An 18,425-nucleotide genomic window follows, 5' to 3' on the forward strand; every position below is an offset into this window, starting at 1 on the left:
CACATTTTCCTGAACCTTTCCCCTAAAAGCCCACCTGTCCAAGAACCTTTCCAGGGTAGCAAGTCTTCCCCAAGCCTGTGTGACCGTGTGTAGTAGTTTGCCAAGCCCCTCTCCCCATCCTTGGCCCCAAGCAACCACAGTGTGAGCCCATCTGCCTGTGTGCACTGCTGGGGGTGTGCTGGGCAGCAAAGCCTGGGCTATCCACAGACCTGGGGGCTTCTGCTCCGGCCACCGACTGGCAAAGGGATCCTGGCCAAGTCACCTCTCTGCTCCCACCTCAGTACCAGCTGTGGATGAAGGTTGCTAGCTTTGCTGTCACTGGATATTAGGAGGATTACATGAAGAGATGCATGTAAATGCCTGCACGAAGTAGGTGCCAGTAAATACGTATTTCCCCAGTCCTAACAGTAACCTGTGCTGAGTTGACTCATGCTAGAGGGGCCCTGTGAGAGGACCTGTTGTCATCCCCACTTTACAAATGAGGACACTGAGGCAGGGATGAGTCTTGTCACTTGGTCTAAGCCCACTGTGTTGAAACCCCAGCAGTCTGGTCCCAGAGTCTGTGCTGGGAGCCATACATGGCTGAGAGTAGAATCCTCAGGAGCCAAGGCCCTGACATGGTGTCGGTTTAGCAGGTTGATTTTTGTGAAAAGTGCCCTGAGCTCAAGTTCCCACAGTGGTGAGTGAAGTTGGGGGATGGTTGGGAAGCACAGGTTTGGATCCTGTTTTTATTTAAAATTTTGATATTTTGTTCATCATGGATTTCTTAGCATTAACTGATCTCTATAACTGTTGCATTAAATTATCATTTTTGGCACCTCCTTAAATCTTGTGCAGAGGTGAGTGCCTCCTTCACGGCCCTACCCTCACCCTGGCCTTGCCTGGGACTCCCACAGTGACCGTAAGCCCCAGTGGGTCCCTTTTCACTCTGGATAAGAAGAGGCTGCTGGCGCCATAAAAAAGGATGAGTTCATGTCCTTTGTAGGGACATGGATGAAGCTGGAAACCATCATTCTGAGCAAACTATCGCAATCGGACAGAAAACCAAACACCGCATGTTCTCACTCATAGGTGGGAACTGAACAATGAGAACACTTGGACTCGGGAAGGGGAACATCACACACCGGGGCCTATCATGGGGAGGGGGAAGCGGGGAGGGGAAAGGGATAGCATTAGGAGATATACCTAATGTAAATGACGAGTTAATGGGTGCAGCAGTCCTGGGGAAATCCTGGTAGAAATATGTAACAAACCTGTAGTTGTGTACATGTACCCTAGAACTTAAAGCATAATAAACAAAATAAAAGTTCCAGTGACCACAAAAAAAAAAAGAAAAAAAAGAAAGAAGAGGCTGCTGGCTTGTAAGTGGGGCACTTCTTGAGAATGAGACGGATTAGGGTGGTTTCTTCTTGCTGTTCTTCACATGGCCTGCAAGGCTACTCCCTGTTTCCTTCTCTTTTCAAATAAAACTGGAGCAGGTGTGGCATGATCAGCAGATGAGCAGGAGGTGGGGCAGCTGCAACTTAGCATTTGAGTCAGATACTGCTGCCACGCAATTTCACAGGTCCGCATTTGTTAGAAATTCTTGTTTATCAAAAATCTCTGTCGATTCAAGTGAAGGTGAGTCAAGTGTTTCACTTCAGTAAACGTGGATTCTGCACACTTCAGAGGAGAGCTGGGAGGTTTCTGATCCTTCCTCTGGATCTCCAGCTAAGTCCCGACCCATCGCAGTTTCATATTCTGACCTGATACTCACTTGACTTGCCACTTGCTGGTCCTAAAGATGGGGCATGTTAGCAGGTCCTCAGATACAGTTTACTGATGGAGTCAGTTAGTAGAACCTGCAGATGTGGCCACAAAATGAACTTTATATGGTAGAGACAACATTAAGCTTGCTGTTACCGTGACTTGGGGCTGACTCTATTGGTGCTAAGAATGGCAGTTTGGTTGGACATAGTGGCTTTCAGAGTCCTGGGGAAATCCTAGTAGAAATCTTGGAGTGGGAAAAATGAACTTGTTCCAAAGAGGAGTCTAGGCTAGAGAGAGAAATATTGAGATTTGGGTGCCATCAGCGCATAAGTTAATTCATTCATGAATTCATTTGTACTTTTATTCATTTATTCAATAACATTTTATTGAGAATCTACTCTGTGCCAGCCCCTGCTATGGACACAATATCCTTGCCTTCACAGATCTAATGTTTAGTGGATATGTGGCTCTCAGGGGTAATTAGAGCCATGGGAATAGCTGAGACCTCCTTACAAGGAACCCATGAAATGAGAACTCACTGGAATCTGCCTCCAGAACACCAGCTGCAGGGAGCTCTGAAGGAGACCGAGCCTCAGATGGAAACATGCTCAGCTCCTCACTCTGCAGCAAGTGAGCAGTGAGAAACAACAGAGATGCATTTTCTCTTGATTTTATTTTACCTGTCAAATCATCAGGATTAAAAAAATGGTAATAAAAAAGATTACACATAGGGAAGCTTGAGCTCTTGTACGCTTATGTAGAAGGACTCTCTGTCCCTTGATAGGATCGGTGTTTCAGGAGCAGCTGTTTGGAAATATGGATCAAGAGGCTGGAAAGTTTATCTACCTTTAGATCCAACTATTTCCTTTTAGAAATTCAGGAATGGATTAGGATTTGTTATTTTATCATGAATATATATAAAAGACTGAGACATGAGAATTGTCATTACAGTGTTTTTTTATAGTATTGAATAATTTGTTATCATTTAAGTGCCTAAGTGTAAGGGCTTATTCAATAAACAAACAACTTTTCTCTATGGCCACCATGTAGCCATTAAGAATGAAGGTGTTGAGGATCTTAAATAATGTGGAAAATATTCATGATGTGCTGTTTTGACTACAAAGAAAGTTGTGGACTAATTTATTAAAAAAATGGATTGAGAGAAAATGTCTGCAATTTTTAAAACTAACAAAGGACTGGCTTCTAGATATAGTCTCACAAAGCAGCAAGAGAAAGACAAGCAAGGAAAAAATAAGCAAAGGTTATGAGTAGTTAATTCACAGAGGAGAAATGCCAAAAGGCTATCAGGCATGTTAAGGAGTGCTCATACTCATTAGTAACTTAGAGAAATGGAAATTAAAATGACAATGCGAGAGCTCTTTCCTTCGATCAGATTGCAAACACTGGAAAGCTGGGTGATGCCAAGCAGGGTGGTAATGAGGTCACTGAGGAGCCTTCAGATGCTGTGTGGGAGATGGCCTGATGCCAGCTTTCTGGAGGCGTCTTAGTTGGTGGAACTTAGTTGCACTGAGCAGGCATACTCCCTTGACTCAGTTCTGCAGCTCCTGCCTTCATACCCAGAGTCAGTCATGAGAGCCAGTGAAGGGATCCACGCAGGAATATCCACCCCAGCCCTGTGTGCAGGACGGGATGTTGTGGCTAATCCAGCCATCTATCACTGAGAAAGCCAACAAGTAAAATAGGCATGTGATGCCTACTTTGGAACACAAGGCAGCAGTTAGAGGAAATGAACTTGACAAACACAGAGTCACATGATGGAGTCTGAAGACATAATGCTGGGTGAAAGAGTAAGAGCAGACAAGATGCAGAAGAGCATTCGCTAACTTAAGTGTATGCGGATGGAAATCAGGTGCTGTGTGTCATACTCCTAAGTTCCATGCTGGTGTACTCATACTCACCAAGCGGGAGTGTGGGTGGGGTGGGGACACAGCAAATGCAAATGGAGAATGGAGATCCTGGTGATAAAGGAATAAATGAACACAGCCAGAGAGGAGCCCGCCCAGATCAGGGAAGAGGCTGAGGGATGTGAGCAACTCCGCCCACCGCCTGCCCCTTAGAGTCAGCCCCTCAAAGGAAACGACTTAATCCCCCACAAAACCCCATCCCAGTGCCCAACAAAAGCAAAAGTATAAATAAAGTTTGCATCAACACTATTATGATCATGTTCTTACTAAACTATATATTCACAGATAGAAGTTGGAATGTCAGCAGTCATGTTTTCTGGGTATGGGCGAGCATTATGTTCTTCCTGATTTTTGGTTTCCTCCTGGTTTTTGAAAATGAACTGACATGGCTTCTGTAATAAGAAAATGATTTCTGAACATGAATTCAGAGAGTAAGCAGTCTGTGTGCTCGAAGAGGAGTCGGGGCAGGCTGGGTTCTGTACATAAAGAGTGAGAGGGTTTCAGAGAGGGGCCGGTTAGCCTTGCTGGTGACGTGTGGCTAAACTCCATTTTAGCCTGCAAGGAGTGTGTGTTTGGGCTAAAAACAAAGCATGATGTAACCGCACTACTGCTGGACCCACTTCTTTATGTCACTCTAGTTGCTACCTTGTGATTGTTGAATGCCTGCTGGGCTCCTGGATGACTTCCGATGTGGTAATGTTGAGTTTGGTGAGGGCTTTTACTCAGGGAGCCTGAACATTTTTGTCCCTTCTTAGAGTTTACTGAACTCCAGACAAACAAACAACAAACTATCCTATGTTACGGTGTAAGTCATAATTGAATGACAACTTTTGAAGGTGTGTACCTTTGGGAGGTCACTTATTGGTGAATTGGCCCTTGGCTGTTTTCATCATGTAAGTTTTTGCTCTTGTGCCTACTGACTTGAGGTTCCCGATTTGCAAACACTGCTCCTGTGTGCACTTAGGGATGAGCTCCTGTAAGCTTGGGGACTTAGAGGGTCATTTTGAGAACAAAATACCCTAAAAATGTCGAGTATAAACCAAATAATGCTTAGAATGAGGAATCTATCCTTACAGAACCATCATAGAAGGAACTTCTAGATATAGAATTATGTGCCTCTACAAATACCAGTGAACTCTTTACATCTCTTTTATGTATGCAGCCTTTTAAAAGAGAAGCAGCAACAAGTGAAAAGACAAACAACCCAACCTCCAAAAAACAAACAAACAAACAAACAAACAAACAGGCTTTAGTGTGAAAGTTTGCATTTCAACTTGATGTCTAGCTGCCTATATGCCTTTGGCCCAGTTTCCTTACTTACCTAGAGAGAATAAGGGCACCCATCTGTCTGTGTAGCTGTAAGAGAGTCTGTCTGAGTCCTGTGTATAAGATCCCACAGTGCTGGGCACACACTAGATTGTGAATTTGTATTAATCACATCTAAATCTGAATCTCCTTTTTAAAAAGTCTTCCTTATTTTAGTCTGTTTCAGATTCTTAGGGGAACCATCTTCAATAGGAACTGGGCTGAGTGAGTACAGTACCTTATCCACGGCCAGAATCATCAGGAAGTGATGTGACAGGAGGGTTCACTTCTATTTGTTCTAAATTCAGATCTGCTTTGCCGCGGCATGGAGGCAGAAGATCTTTCAAAGGCTGAAGACAGAAATGAAGATCCAGGTTCCAAAAGTGAAGGGCAGCTTGCTGCTGTGCAGCCTGATGTCCCACGTGGAGGGCAGTCCCCAGGCCCCACAGCTCTCTGGGACATGCTAGAAAGGAAGTTTCTGGAATACCAGCAATTGACTCACAAGAGCCCCACTGAGCGTCAGAAGAGCCTGTTGAGTCTTCTCCCCCTGTTCCTGAAGGTTAGTGTTCTTCTTTTTGAAACTGTAAGGTGATAGGTGCTCTGGGACACTTCTGGGATGATTGCATAGTGAAGTTGGTGGTTTTAATGTCATCACAAGTGGACTCTGATTGGTTGCTCAGGGGAGAGTTGTCTTAGCCTGCTAGGGTCACTATAACAAAATGACATAAACTGGGTAGCTTAGACACAACAGACTTTTATTTCTCATAGTTTGCAGCCTGGGAAGTCCAACATTAAGGCACATTAAGTGTCTGGTAAGAGCTTACTTTCTGGCTTATGGAAGGTGTCTTCTTGCCATGGCCTTATGTGGTGGAAGGGGTGAGGGGCCTCTCTCAGGCTTATTTTATAAGGGCACTAATCCCATTCATAAGGGGCAGAGCCAAATCATTTTCCAAAGGTCCTACCTCCTGAGACCATTACCTTAGAGATTAAAATGTCACTATATGAATTTTGGGAAGACCCTAGCAAGAGTGACATGCCAAAGATGACAAGTAAGGCTCATTTCTAGGGTGGAGAGGGACTTAGAAAGGACAGACAGTTAGCTTCTGAGTAATACTGTCTCTTTAGTTAAAAAATATTACATTGTTCAACCACAAACCCAGTTTGGGAGCTAGAAATAAGGCCAGCTTCTTTTGGAGGGAAGAGAGGATGGTATGTCCTGACACAAGAGTCACGCAGGTAGCTGGCAACCTCGCACCCCAGGGTTGCCAACATCAAGGCCTGGGAGAGCCAGAATATCTTGCATCAAATAGTAACCATAATGCAAAGTGAGATAAAATGAGTGGAGAGCACCAGAGCTTCACTCACATCCTGGTCACAGCTCCACTAAGGAAACCAGCGTATCTGCTGGGTCTGCACTCTAGCTAGTGGCAGCTGGTGACAGGTTGGCTGCAAGGGATTTCCTTTGTTGTCTGGGAGCAATACTCCTGCCAGTGAGGTCTGCCTTATAGTTGAAGTCTAGGTGTAGCATTGAAAGCACTTTTTATGAGGACTTAGTGTTTACTTGACTATGGATTTGGGGTTATTTTTGAAAAGCGTATACCTACAAAATACTCAAAGCAGAGAGAACATGAGCTGCCTCTCATATTTGAAAGTAGACTATGGCAGATGGAGGCTTTGGCATGTTTTCATTGGTAAATGCCTTTGTGAATATATTTCCTGTAACTTATTCATCAGTAATATTTAAGGGTTTCCAAAGATGACTTAGAATCTTCTTGGAAACACATTTATAGGATGCATTCCATACTTAGCATTAAAAAGTTGCCAAATAACTCACTTTCCATTAATTCATCATTTCCTCATGTTTTGGACTTGTAGTCCCATTCATCTCATTTCACAGACTGCATAACTAGGGCTAGTTTAGGAGAGACAGCTAAAGTTTCTCAGCCCTAGCCCTGCCTGCCCTGACAACCCCAGATTCTGGGAGGTGGGATAGTCTTACTCCAGTTCCCAGGTCAAATTTGTCTTATGGAAGGGACAATATAAGCAGTCCCCAGCCCCCAGTGCAAGTCACTGGCGATGGGGATGAGTTCAGCCATTACTGAGCTGCTGGTTCTCAGTGGCACCGTTCCCACCCGCATGGGCAGCCCGGACTCTGATGAAAGGACTCTGCACCCAAGAGCCAGGACTTGATTCTTCTTCACCTCCCTGCTGTTTATTTGAGAATTCGTTTGTTTGCTGTACTAATATTTATTAAGCTCCTATACTCTGTTCTAAGGCCTGGGCTATAGGAGTGAAGAAGACAGAGGTTTGCCCTCATGGTGAGTGTGGCCCAGAGCAGAGGGCATCGAATAGCACACTGTGTGTTTCATTTGGCCTGCAGGGGTTCAGAATGAATTAGTGGCCATTTTTTATTTTTTTTTCAAAATGGAAAGCTTTCATATGAAAATCAGATTTCTAATTTATCTTGAAAATTTTGGTAGACCTAATACTGACAGTTATATGGGAAGGGTTATGGGGTTCCCCAGGTAACCTCAGAGCTCATTCCAACATATTTTACTCATCCCATATTACTAATGAATGTTATGTCACCATACAGGCATGTGAGCTTGTGACTCCATATCTAAGTGTTACTATTATAAGTGAACCTTGATACTCATCTTTGTTTCCCGAACCCTGTCCTCTTCCCGATAATGGAGGCATAATGACCCTGTTGTTGAACATGTGGGCTTTCAAGTCAAAGAGATCAAGGCTCAAGTCCTGGCTGCATCACTTATTTATTAGTTGTGTGCTGTTGAGCAAATTACCAACTATTGCTGAACCTCAGTTACCCATAAAGTAGAGTTAATAGCATTTCGAGGAGAAACCATGAGGGTAAGACAAGACAATGATTATAAAGTCCACAGCTCATGGAAAGTAGACATTATTCCCATTACTTTTCCACCAGCCTCCAGGGTACTTACTGCACATGGACTGAAGCATTTGAGATTCCTGTCACCACGATTCCCCAAACTGCTGACACAATCTGCTACTCTGGATCCCTGGGGCCCACCTCTGGCAAACCCTGTAGAGGCAGAATATTATAGGCTTCTCATAATTTCCTTAATATTAATATTATTTTATTAAGTCCTACATGCCTACAAAACATTGTTTCTATTACGTTCCGACTAATAAAACCTTGCCAGAGCCAGAGTGCTCAGCCTTCTTAATTCAGAGTTGGTGGTGGAAAGAAAGATGGGGAAGATGGGAGATTCTTCTCAGGTGTAGTGCAGATCAAATCTAACCTGAGATGCAGCTTGAGAGCATTTACTAGAATATAGGCCCTTGTGTAAGAAGATAAGCTTGTAACCACTCTGTTCTGAATTTTATAACTATAAAACAGTGTTCTTTAAGGTTTTCCATGAAGTTCCCCCTTGGAAATAACAGAACCTAAAATGTTATGCCACTTCTGGAATGTGGCTGTTAACATCAAAGCCTTATGCATGTATTGGTTCTCATTGAAATCATACCCTGCCTGGGCTCTGAGACTCCTGAGTACAAACAAAAGAGTCCCGAACTCCCATGTGTGATGGAGCTCAACTCTATACCTGACTCTCTTCATTTTTGGCCCAAAGAAAATTAATTAAGATGATTTGGAATATTCTTTGTTCCAAAGCAATGCACACAAGGGATTTTGAATTGTCACTTCTGCTCAGAAAGGCCATGTCCCTGTGGTGTGGGGTCTTGTCTTACTGACCCCCAACCTCTTTATTACTTAGACTCTGATTGGAAGGGGTGATCTGTGTTGTAGCTGGGGCTGGGTGAATCAGGTTGACAGCTATGTGTGCCTCTCCTAAGTTGTTGTCACCTGGTAGCTTCAGCCTTGTGAGTCTTGAGATTTGACAATGGGCATTGTCTTGTGCATCAGACTCCCTCAGAGCTACTTCTTTGGCATCTTCTTCCCAGAGAAGAACTTCTCATTAGCCTGTTTGGTTTTATCTCATATCTGACTCCTCCAAACACAGAGCACTGAACTTTCCCCTATCCCTGTCATTGTTTATACTTGAATCTGCAGTAACTGCTAGGCAAGCACAAAGGTGGGCTTGGTTCGTGGTACAGTGAATCCCAGCCCCACGGCCTCTTGAGGTGAAGAGTGGCTGCAGGAGTGCTAACCTACTCAACATTTTGGCTACTGTCTAGGTAATAAGGAAGAACCCAATGGAATCTCAACAAACTGGAACCCAAAAAGGGAGCTGCCCTGAGGGGAAGAGTGAGAAATGGGATTCTTATCCAGAACAGCAGGTTCCCTCCTCACCTAGGGTTCTTCACTCTTCTTGTTAGGTCAAGGAATTCTTAGCCAAGGCACGTTGAAGGGTGTTTCAGTCCTGATTTAGGGTCAGCTCCTTCCAACCTAGCCTTTTCCCCTTTTCTTTTATTTCTTTTTAATATCACCCTATTCTTTCTTTGACCTGTACTAACCAACGTGTATATTAGAAATTAGGCTAAGAGATGAAATGATGCCTTAGGTTCCAACACTAGCAAGGGGCAGAGCCAAGACTTAAACTCAGGCACCCTGATGCCCAGGTGAGCAGTTGCTTTCACTGATAATAGCTAGGTAATATCCTACAGGTTCTAACTAGCTAGCCAGACATTCCGTTCAGTGTTTACATGTCCTCACAATAACGCTGTGATGTAGGTAGTATTTTTATCCCAGCTTTATAAATGAGGAAAGAGAGGTTTAGGGATGTTGCATAACTTGGCCAAAGTCCCCCAGTTGTCAGCTGGGAGCAGAACGTTACCAGGGCAGTCTGCTGTAGCTCTGCATTATTAACCACTGGATGTCCTTGCTCAGTGCTGGGGTTCCTAGGATGGGGCAGATCTGGTTTTTCTTTCCTTATTTCATGACTCACTGGACAATGACTTTGCCTGGTTAAGACCTTACCTTTCCCTTGGGCTCAGAAAGAATGTCACCCCCGCACATAAGATGTTTAGATTGCTGACTCTAGGATGTTGCAGATAAGGAGGAAGTTTTATTTCATCACATGGAAGCAACACAGAGCCAATGACTTCTGTGGTGTGCAGGGTAGTGTTTTTTAAGAAAGATTCAATAGACTGTTGTTCTTTTCCTGCCAAGAGCCTTGGGGTTTGGTCTTTTCAGAACCTTTCCCATCGTATGATCTCACACCAAGTGAAGAAGGTGTTCTTCTAGCAATCATGGGAAGGTGCTAGTTTTGGGGGAAGAAAAGCACTTGAGGTCCTCATATTGCACAGAGATATCCTGTAATAATAGAAATAGGGAAATCTAGAGCTACAGAAGTAGCCACTAAGGTTTATTCATAGAATGTGGACTTTGAGAGAAAGCAGAAAGTAAAATAGAGAATCCTCAGCAATTAATGTAAAATCTATCAATGTCTGAGATAGACAACCTGGGAGGTGGGGCCACATTGGAGAAAAGGGAAATATGTGAATGTGGTAGATTAGAGGTGCTGTGAATGGGCTCACACTCTTCCCTTCAAGAGGTGAGATCTTCATCCCTTCCCCTTGAATCTAGATGGATTTGTATTGACTGGGCTAATGGAACAGGGCAGAAGAGATATTTCCAGACATCAGCCTCAAGAGGCTCACAGCTTCTTCTGCCTCTCACTTGGCATACTCACTCCTAGAGTCTAGCTGCCATGTTGTGAGGAAACCCAAGTAGTTCTGAGTGAACACCTGTGTAGAGAGGATCCAAGGCCCTGACCTTGAGGCTGCACTTGCTGCTGACTGCCAGCGCTGTCTGGCCAGCCCTGTGAGCACACCCACCATCTTGGAAGTGGATCTCTTAGCTCCCATTAGCTGTCCTAGCAGAGTGGAGCACAGAAAATGTGTCCCTGCTGAGCCCTGCCCACATTGCAGATCCATGAGCAAAATAAATGATTGCTATTATTTTAAGCCACTGAATTTAGGGGTGGTTTGTCATGCACAACAGGTAACTGGAAAAGTGGGTAACACAAGAAGGAATACATCCATTTCCTAGTATGGAGGGATTGAAATGAACACTAACTTAGTTGTATTTAGAGGTGAGTGTATTTTGGTGTTTGTGTGTGTGTGCATATGTGCACATTCCTAGGCTGACTAGTCAGCCAATGGTGCAGAGTTTATGATGTTGAGTATGATTGATCATTCTTGTAAAAACCAAGTGTGGATCTAGCTGATAATTGAAGAAAGATAAACACTGTTAAATAGAATAGCAAAGATGACCAACAATTATTTTTAAGTGTGGTGTCCAGAGGGGAGAGTAAGGGTAAATACCCCTCTTTATCCACTCCTCACTCTACCCCATCTTGGAGTGGGACCGGCAACATGGTTTATTCCAATCTTGGGGAAATAACACTTTTGCTGTTTTGTTATTTTAGCAAAGTTTTGATGCACTGTTTTTTGTTTTTGTTTTTGTTTTTGTTTTTTAACAGAGGAGAGGGTCCACTGCATCACACTCGCAGGGAAACTTCATGCAAAGTCTCAGAAATGCTTTGAGCTCCCTTAAAGACAAACCTGACAAACTCTGCAGTAATGGAGGAATAATGACATTTTGTTCATGCTGGAATACCAACCATGTTCTCTTTGTCATTCAAAAGCTGGGTTTTTCCTCTCATCTCCCCTAGAGCTTTGCCATTCTTTATTTTCCTTTGGAGACCAGAGCATCATTTTCTTTCTCTTTCTTCCATGTGAAGGGACAGCCATGAGGCATGATGGTGCAGCTTAGATAATGTTAGCAAATAAAAGTTTTTAAAAATATTGAGCAATATTCTCCCAGCATGTAAATCCCAGTTTGGGAAAAAATTAGGGCCTTTTGGAAGCTGCCTTAACTCTTTGGGGTCCCCATGGTACCATTCAGTAAATGATTGGCTCTGTGCATCAAACAGCACCCCGGTGGCCTGAAAGAGTTAATGCAGCTTCCAGAAGTGCCCATTGAGGTCCCAGGAAGGAATCTGGGCCTTGGGAGATCTGGCTCAGAGTACAATTACTGTTCAGCTCACAGTGGCCCAATTTGCTTTATTGTGGAGTGCCTCCTGGAGTCCCACTGCTCCAGAGACGTTATAGATGCTTCTGAGTCAACTGCCTGCAAATTGGTCTTTGAGGGGTTTGTCAGTGCAGGGAGGAGTTGCAGGGATTTGTTAGAAATACATCGTAGCAGAGTTCTCATTTCTAGGGAAGGAAATCATCTTGCCACAGAAATTCCAAGCCAAAAGGATGGACTTTTTCTCTCCAGGGATTAACATGTCTGAGTGGCAGCTGGCTTGCAGGTGGCAGCCATAAGTTTCGTAGACGTACCAATGCTACTTTGGGTATGTGCATGTGTGTGTGAAATAATTCAAACCCTGACTCTGCCACTTAACTGATTTCTCTTAAACTCCGGCTATGCCTCAGTTTCTGTAAAGTGGGCATAATAATAGTACAAACCTCAAAGGCCTGTTGTGAGGATTAGTGGAGCTAATGCATGGAAGTGTAATGCATAGTGTAAGTGTTTAGCATGGCACCGAGGCCCAAAACATTTAGTCATTGTTACTGCGTATCATGGGTTTCATATTCGTTTCATTCACTTATCAAGTATGTGTTGGAGGTCTGCTATGTCCAACAGTGTTTAACAGTAATCTAGCATTTTAGTTGTTTTAGCAAAGTTCTAACCCATTACTTAAAAAAAATTTACATAAGCAAACGCCAACCAAGTCTATTTATAGGGTAGAAAAAAATTCAGATCCACGTAAAATTTTGCTCAAAACACATGAATACTCACAAACCAATACATAACAAATAAAACATTTCAGATAAACTAAGCTCCCTGTGTACACATTCTATAGATCGTTCCCCTCCCTTTTCCTCCAATGGGGTTCTCTCTCTTGAATTTGGGGTGCCTCATTCCCTGGGTGGATGTTCATTTCTATTAGCTACATATACAGCCATCAGTAACATTCAATCTAGTCTTACAGGTTTTTATAGACTCATACTGTAATATACTTTGACAACTTGCTTTTTCCACTCAACATTCTATCTCTGAGATTCATTCATGTTGATGCATCTAGCTCTATTTCTTGTTCAGTAGTATATAGTACCCTATTATATAAATATACGACAAATTATTCATTGTCTTATCAATGTATATTCAGTAGTTTTTTCCCCAGTTTTTCACAGCCACAAATAATGCCACACAAATGTTTCCTGTTCAGTACATGTGCCAAAATTTCTTTAGGGAATACACCTAGGAGTGAAATTGCCAGGTGGTAGAGTGTGTGCCCCTGTAACTTTGTTGGATCAGGTTAAACCCTTCTTCAAAAGGTTCTTCCAACTGATACTCCGTAAGTAGCACATGGGTGTTCCAGGATCCCTCCCATTCTCCTACATTTGGTATTGTCAGGTATTTCATTTTTGTCCACCCGAAAAGTATAAAATATTGAGATTTCAATGTCCACTTTATGGGTCATTAATAATTTGTTATTTATTTCATCTTACATAAATGACCTGTTTTTTCAGTTGTCTATTCTGTTTCTTTTTTAAAAAGCAGGTTGTTTTTGTCTTATCTATTTTTAGTGGTCTGGATACTAATCCTCTGTCAGTGGCATGCATTGTGAATATTTTCTCCCAGTTTGTGGCTTGCCTTTTCACTTTGTTTATAGTATCTTTCAATAAAGGGAAGATTTTAAAAGGCTTTTGTTTTTAACAAACATAATGCCACAGCAAGACACACATTAAAAATGTTTTTCCTCTTGGGTTTTGAAGCCCTCCTTATCTTTCCTAGATGGAAGAGCTCAGATTAAAAAAGAACTCATTCAGGTCTTCGAGTAGGAGCTTAAGTGAAAGTGGGTGGTGGGTGGTGCTGAGTAGAAGCAGGGCAGCAAAACTGCCTTCCATGGAGGCCATGGATGCCCGGAATGTGCGCAGCAGCTGACCTTCCTGGTGGGAAGCAGGGACAGGGAATCTCTCGAGAACTCAAGTCCTGGACCAAGGGCAGTCCCTCCACTCTGACCATTGGTCTGGAATGAGCCCTTCTCATCGCAGGACTAGGAAACTTAGCCAGTCCTACTTAGCCAGTTCTACAATACAGTAGAACAAAGAGAAAAGGCCATCTGCCCAATGACTTGGCTGAAAAGCAGACATACGAACAGGGCTACTACAGAAATAGGGAGTAAATTATGAAATGAGTCTGGCATTCCAAACAGAATTTTAAAACTCCTGACTTATACTAAATAGTGTCCTGATAATAAGGGGAAAAGTCTGCAGAAAAAGGTGATTAGGTGGGATAGAAATACAGAAAGGGCAGATAAGAAAGAATTTTAAGGAAATTGAAAAAGAGGAGATTAAAAACAACAAGCTGGACTAGAGAAGAATCTTTTAAGCCTGGAACTAAGCCAGAAATTTTAAGAATAGATTGAGAAATTTGATTTCATGGGAATTTCAGATTTCTGTGTAGCAAAACCAAACAACAGCGAATTAAAAGACAAAATGACAAACTCAAAATAACTGAAGTTATATTATGGCCCATCTAACATTTTTTAGGTACAAAGAGCTCTTTTAAATAAATAATAGTAAAATCCCTAATAAAGTTGTAGGGTAAGAAAAGAAACAGGCAATCAAGAAACCTGAAAAAAGGTTATCCACCCTAGGAATCAAAAGGCTGCCACTGAGATGAGATATTTTTTCGCTTCTGAAGTTTTTCATTAAGGATGAAAGAGCACAGCGATGCTCAGTGTTGCCGAGGGTGTGGAGAAACCTGTCCGCTCACGGGAGGCCTGGAGAGTCTCATCTGGTCAACTTTGTCTGGAAGCCGAGTTAGTAATATGTACCAAAGTACTAGAAAATAAAAGCACACCCTTTAACTTGCAAGCCCACTTTTTGGAATTTATCTAAAGGAAGTAATTGAATGACTAAAACTGGGATATCTATACAGAATTTGAAACTGTATATGAGGAACAACAGGAGGGGTTGGATGAAGGCCGAGGAAGGGAGAAATCTGGAGAGGCAGTCCTGGTTCTCCCACAGGGACAGCGGGCGCCTGGCAGGGCCATCCACTGATACCAGATGCAGCAAGCTGTGGGGGAGGCGGTGGACTGGGCTCTGTGTGTTTGAGGTCTTAGGGGCTCGTGTTGAAGGGGATGTCTAGGCAGTTAGAGAATCTGGACGTATTGGTGTAGGGATGGTGGTTGAGGCTGTGAGGGTGAGTGTCGTGGTGGCCTTTTGTATGCACCTGGTAAAGGAAGTCGAGCTGTCAGCTTGGGCCGGTGAAGGGCAGCATGGCGGGTGGTGCTCATGCCCTGCTTGTGGCATTGCCATCTCTGACCAAGTCCCATCTGTTGCTTCAGGCTTGGGAACACTCCGTGGGGATCATCTGCTTTCCCAGTCTCCAGAGGCTGGCTGAAGATGTGTCTGACCAGCTTGCCCAGCAACTCCAGAAGGCCCTTGTTGGGAAGCCTGCGGGTAAGAGTACGGAGGTGCTGGCAGATCCTCTACAGAGAGCAGTGCAGCCCTGCACACCCTCCCTGGTCTCTCTGGCCCCTCTCTGCTTTCACGTGGAGCTACAGTGTTGCCTGTCAAAGAGAAGTGGGCCCCACTTTGCCACTGAGTGCCTTGGGGACCAATGGAAACGCAGGAGGAGGGAAGAGGGGTCAGGGAGCTCTGCTACTACTGGGACACAGACATAGACAAACAAACACACACACTGCACACAATACATTATACATGGACACACAGATACACTACACACAGATGCTACACATGCACAGACACTACACACAGATGTTATACACAGATACACACAGACACACAGAGATACAGAGACACACACACATATACTACACACACAGACACATACAGAGACCACACACAGAAACTACACACAGACACACACTCTACACATGCAGACACATCCAGAAACATGCTACACACAGAGATACATATAGGCACACACACACACACAGAAACACTGCAACACAGACACACACACACAACACACAGGGGACCATGGTGTCTCAGAGGAAGTGCTAGGATTGAAGATGCACCTGTGGGTTCAGTGGAGCTCTTGGTCCTGAAAAGATACAGAGGCCAAAGTGTGCATCTCTTGTGGGGCCTCCTGACTTGCATTCTTCCCCTCATGTGCGCTGATCCCTGGAGGCAGGGCAGAATTTCACAGTGGCTGAGGGCCGAGGGTCAGAAGGAAATTCTAAGGGGAAGAAATTGCTCAGCATGGTATAGATTTCAGGAATTCTTGCAACATAAGGGACTGTGTGATCCAGGAAGTAGGGGAAGATTCTGGGTTGTGGGGAGTCTGATAGCCAAGGAGCTTGTTCTCACTCATTGGCAATCAGGAACCACTGATGGTTGCTAAACAGGGACGGTGGCACGAAAAAGGCTGTCTTCCAAGGAGATTAGTCTGGCAAGGTGTGGAACGTTTGGTAGAGACGCAGGTGGCCTTGGGGATGTGTAGGAAAGATGCCAAAGTCCTCTACAGATGCTCAGGCACATCTCCTGGGAAGAGGGGGCCCTGGATGGAGGGGAAGCTGGGTGGGCAGGTCGTTGTATGCCCTGCTGGTGACACTTTCTTCCAGAGCAAGCTCGGTTGGCAGCTGGACAGTTGCTGTGGTGGAAGGGGGACGTGGATCAGGATGGCCACTTGCTCCTGAAGTCAGTGTACGTGCTCACGGGGACAGACTCGGTGAGTTTCAGGCCATTGGCCTCTGCCCTGGGCACTGCTCATCCAGGTGCAGTGGGAGGTCGAGCACAGAGTGGTGGCATGTCCCAAAAGGGTCATTCGTTTCATAAAACAGATTTATTATTTCTCCTCCCTCCTCCCCTTCTGGTGTAGAACATGGACTTCAGAGTCTGAAATTTCCACCTTCCCACTTGACAAGCTCTATGTAACTGTGGCCAGATTGCTTTCCCTTTCTGCCCCTTGGTTGCATTTCTAATTTTAGGATTGGGGGTAATAACGCCTCTTTTCTGGGGTTAGTGTGGGATTGATAACAGCTGATGTTTATTGACTATTTCTTACCTGTGGGGCAAGGCTGGGTGTGTCCCAGACATCATCAGTTAATCCTCCCAAGGACCCTGTGAGTCAGATCACGGTGATACCAGTGAGTGATGAGAATGTGGGCTTACCTACGCTGTGCACCTGCAGTCTGTCTGATTCCAGAAGCCATGCTCTGAGCCACTGTTCTTTATTTCTTCCTGTTACAGTCAGCCTGAACGACGTGCCCTGTAGGTACCTGTCCTGCCCTCGCCCAGAGATGAGGGCTGTCCTCTTTCCTCCCTTCCCACCCATACCCACCGCATGCCAGGAACACAGGAGGGAACCAGGGTGGCTGCTGCCCTCAGTGTAACTTCTCCAAATTCTTCCAGTTTCTATCTGCTACTCAGTTCCAAAGCTGCTTCACTAGATGAACCCACACATGAGATGGGCATTTGCAGCCATGCTTGGAGGGGCGATAGGAGCATATCACACAGCCCTTGTCTGGGGCCAGGGGGTGGTACCTGATCTGGGAAGTTAACTGAAGGGGGGACCTCCTGACTCTTCTTCAGGTAAACTGCCTGCACCACTGTCAGGCACAGCGGCCTGAAGCATAGCACGAGGGCTCATCACATCTGCCCCTGGGGAAGGACTCTCTGCAGTCTAAGTGGTGACACATCAACCTAAGGGCTTGCTTTTCATTGCCTGTGCATGATGCATTGGGAGTGAGGTAGGGGAAGGACAGGGAGAGCTGCCCTGAGGGGTCAAGGTTAACAAGGTGTCAAATACATGGAGGACAGTATCTTGCACTGTAAACCCTTCCGGCCAAGGCTAGGACTAGCAGCCTGCGTCTAATCCTGATCCTGGCCCAGATTATACATTCGTCCTTCTCTTTCTCTGACTTCCCCATCATGTCTGTCAGGTTAACCAATGGAGTGGGAAGTTGCATGGACAGCATTCCATAGGTTGACCCCACAGGTGCTCACATGTGCGCATGCACACACACATGTGCACACACACACATGCACACATGCAAGCACATGCACACACACACATGCACACATGCACGCACATGCACACACAGAGGGTGCAGCTGCAGTAATCCTGGTGGAGCTGCAGGCAAAGCCCCAGGAAGAAAGATCCCAGGAAGCTCCTGGCAGGCTGGTCTCCATCTCTGCAGACTTCCTGTCCTCTTGGCCTCTGTCTGGCAGCCCTGAGCTGTTTAGTTGAGTTGCTGGCTGTCTGATTGTCAGTCATCACCTATTGTGCTGTTTGGACCTTGACGAGATCTGTCTGGGATCTAGATGAGAGGGTGGGGAGGGGCCTGATTAGGTCCTCACCACTGTTGTTCACACACATATTATCAACTTCACCTCTGGACTGCTTTCCCTTCCTAATCATGAGGCCCTGGGCCACAGTCACCCAGTATGATTTGCTAGGAAGCCGTTATATTCTAATTTATACAGTCCCTCCCCTTTTCCCTCCTTTCCACTCTT

General features: G+C 44.8%; 1 protein-coding gene across 1 annotated transcript in view; it reads left to right on the forward strand.

Moving 5' to 3' along the window:
* WDFY4 (WDFY family member 4) overlaps positions 1–18,425 on the forward strand; it is a 295,291-nt gene that overhangs the window by 19,070 nt on the left and 257,796 nt on the right. Inside the window, exons 2-4 of the mRNA XM_011990946.1 lie at positions 5,288–5,538; positions 15,290–15,404; positions 16,532–16,638. Of these exons, the coding sequence (XP_011846336.1) occupies positions 5,305–5,538; positions 15,290–15,404; positions 16,532–16,638 (456 nt within the window). The 5' untranslated portion in view covers positions 5,288–5,304. The remainder of the gene's footprint in view (positions 1–5,287; positions 5,539–15,289; positions 15,405–16,531; positions 16,639–18,425) is intronic.

The sequence above is a fragment of the Mandrillus leucophaeus genome, unplaced genomic scaffold (assembly GCF_000951045.1).
Source record: "Mandrillus leucophaeus isolate KB7577 unplaced genomic scaffold, Mleu.le_1.0 Scaffold388, whole genome shotgun sequence".
Lineage (NCBI taxonomy): Eukaryota > Metazoa > Chordata > Mammalia > Primates > Cercopithecidae > Mandrillus > Mandrillus leucophaeus.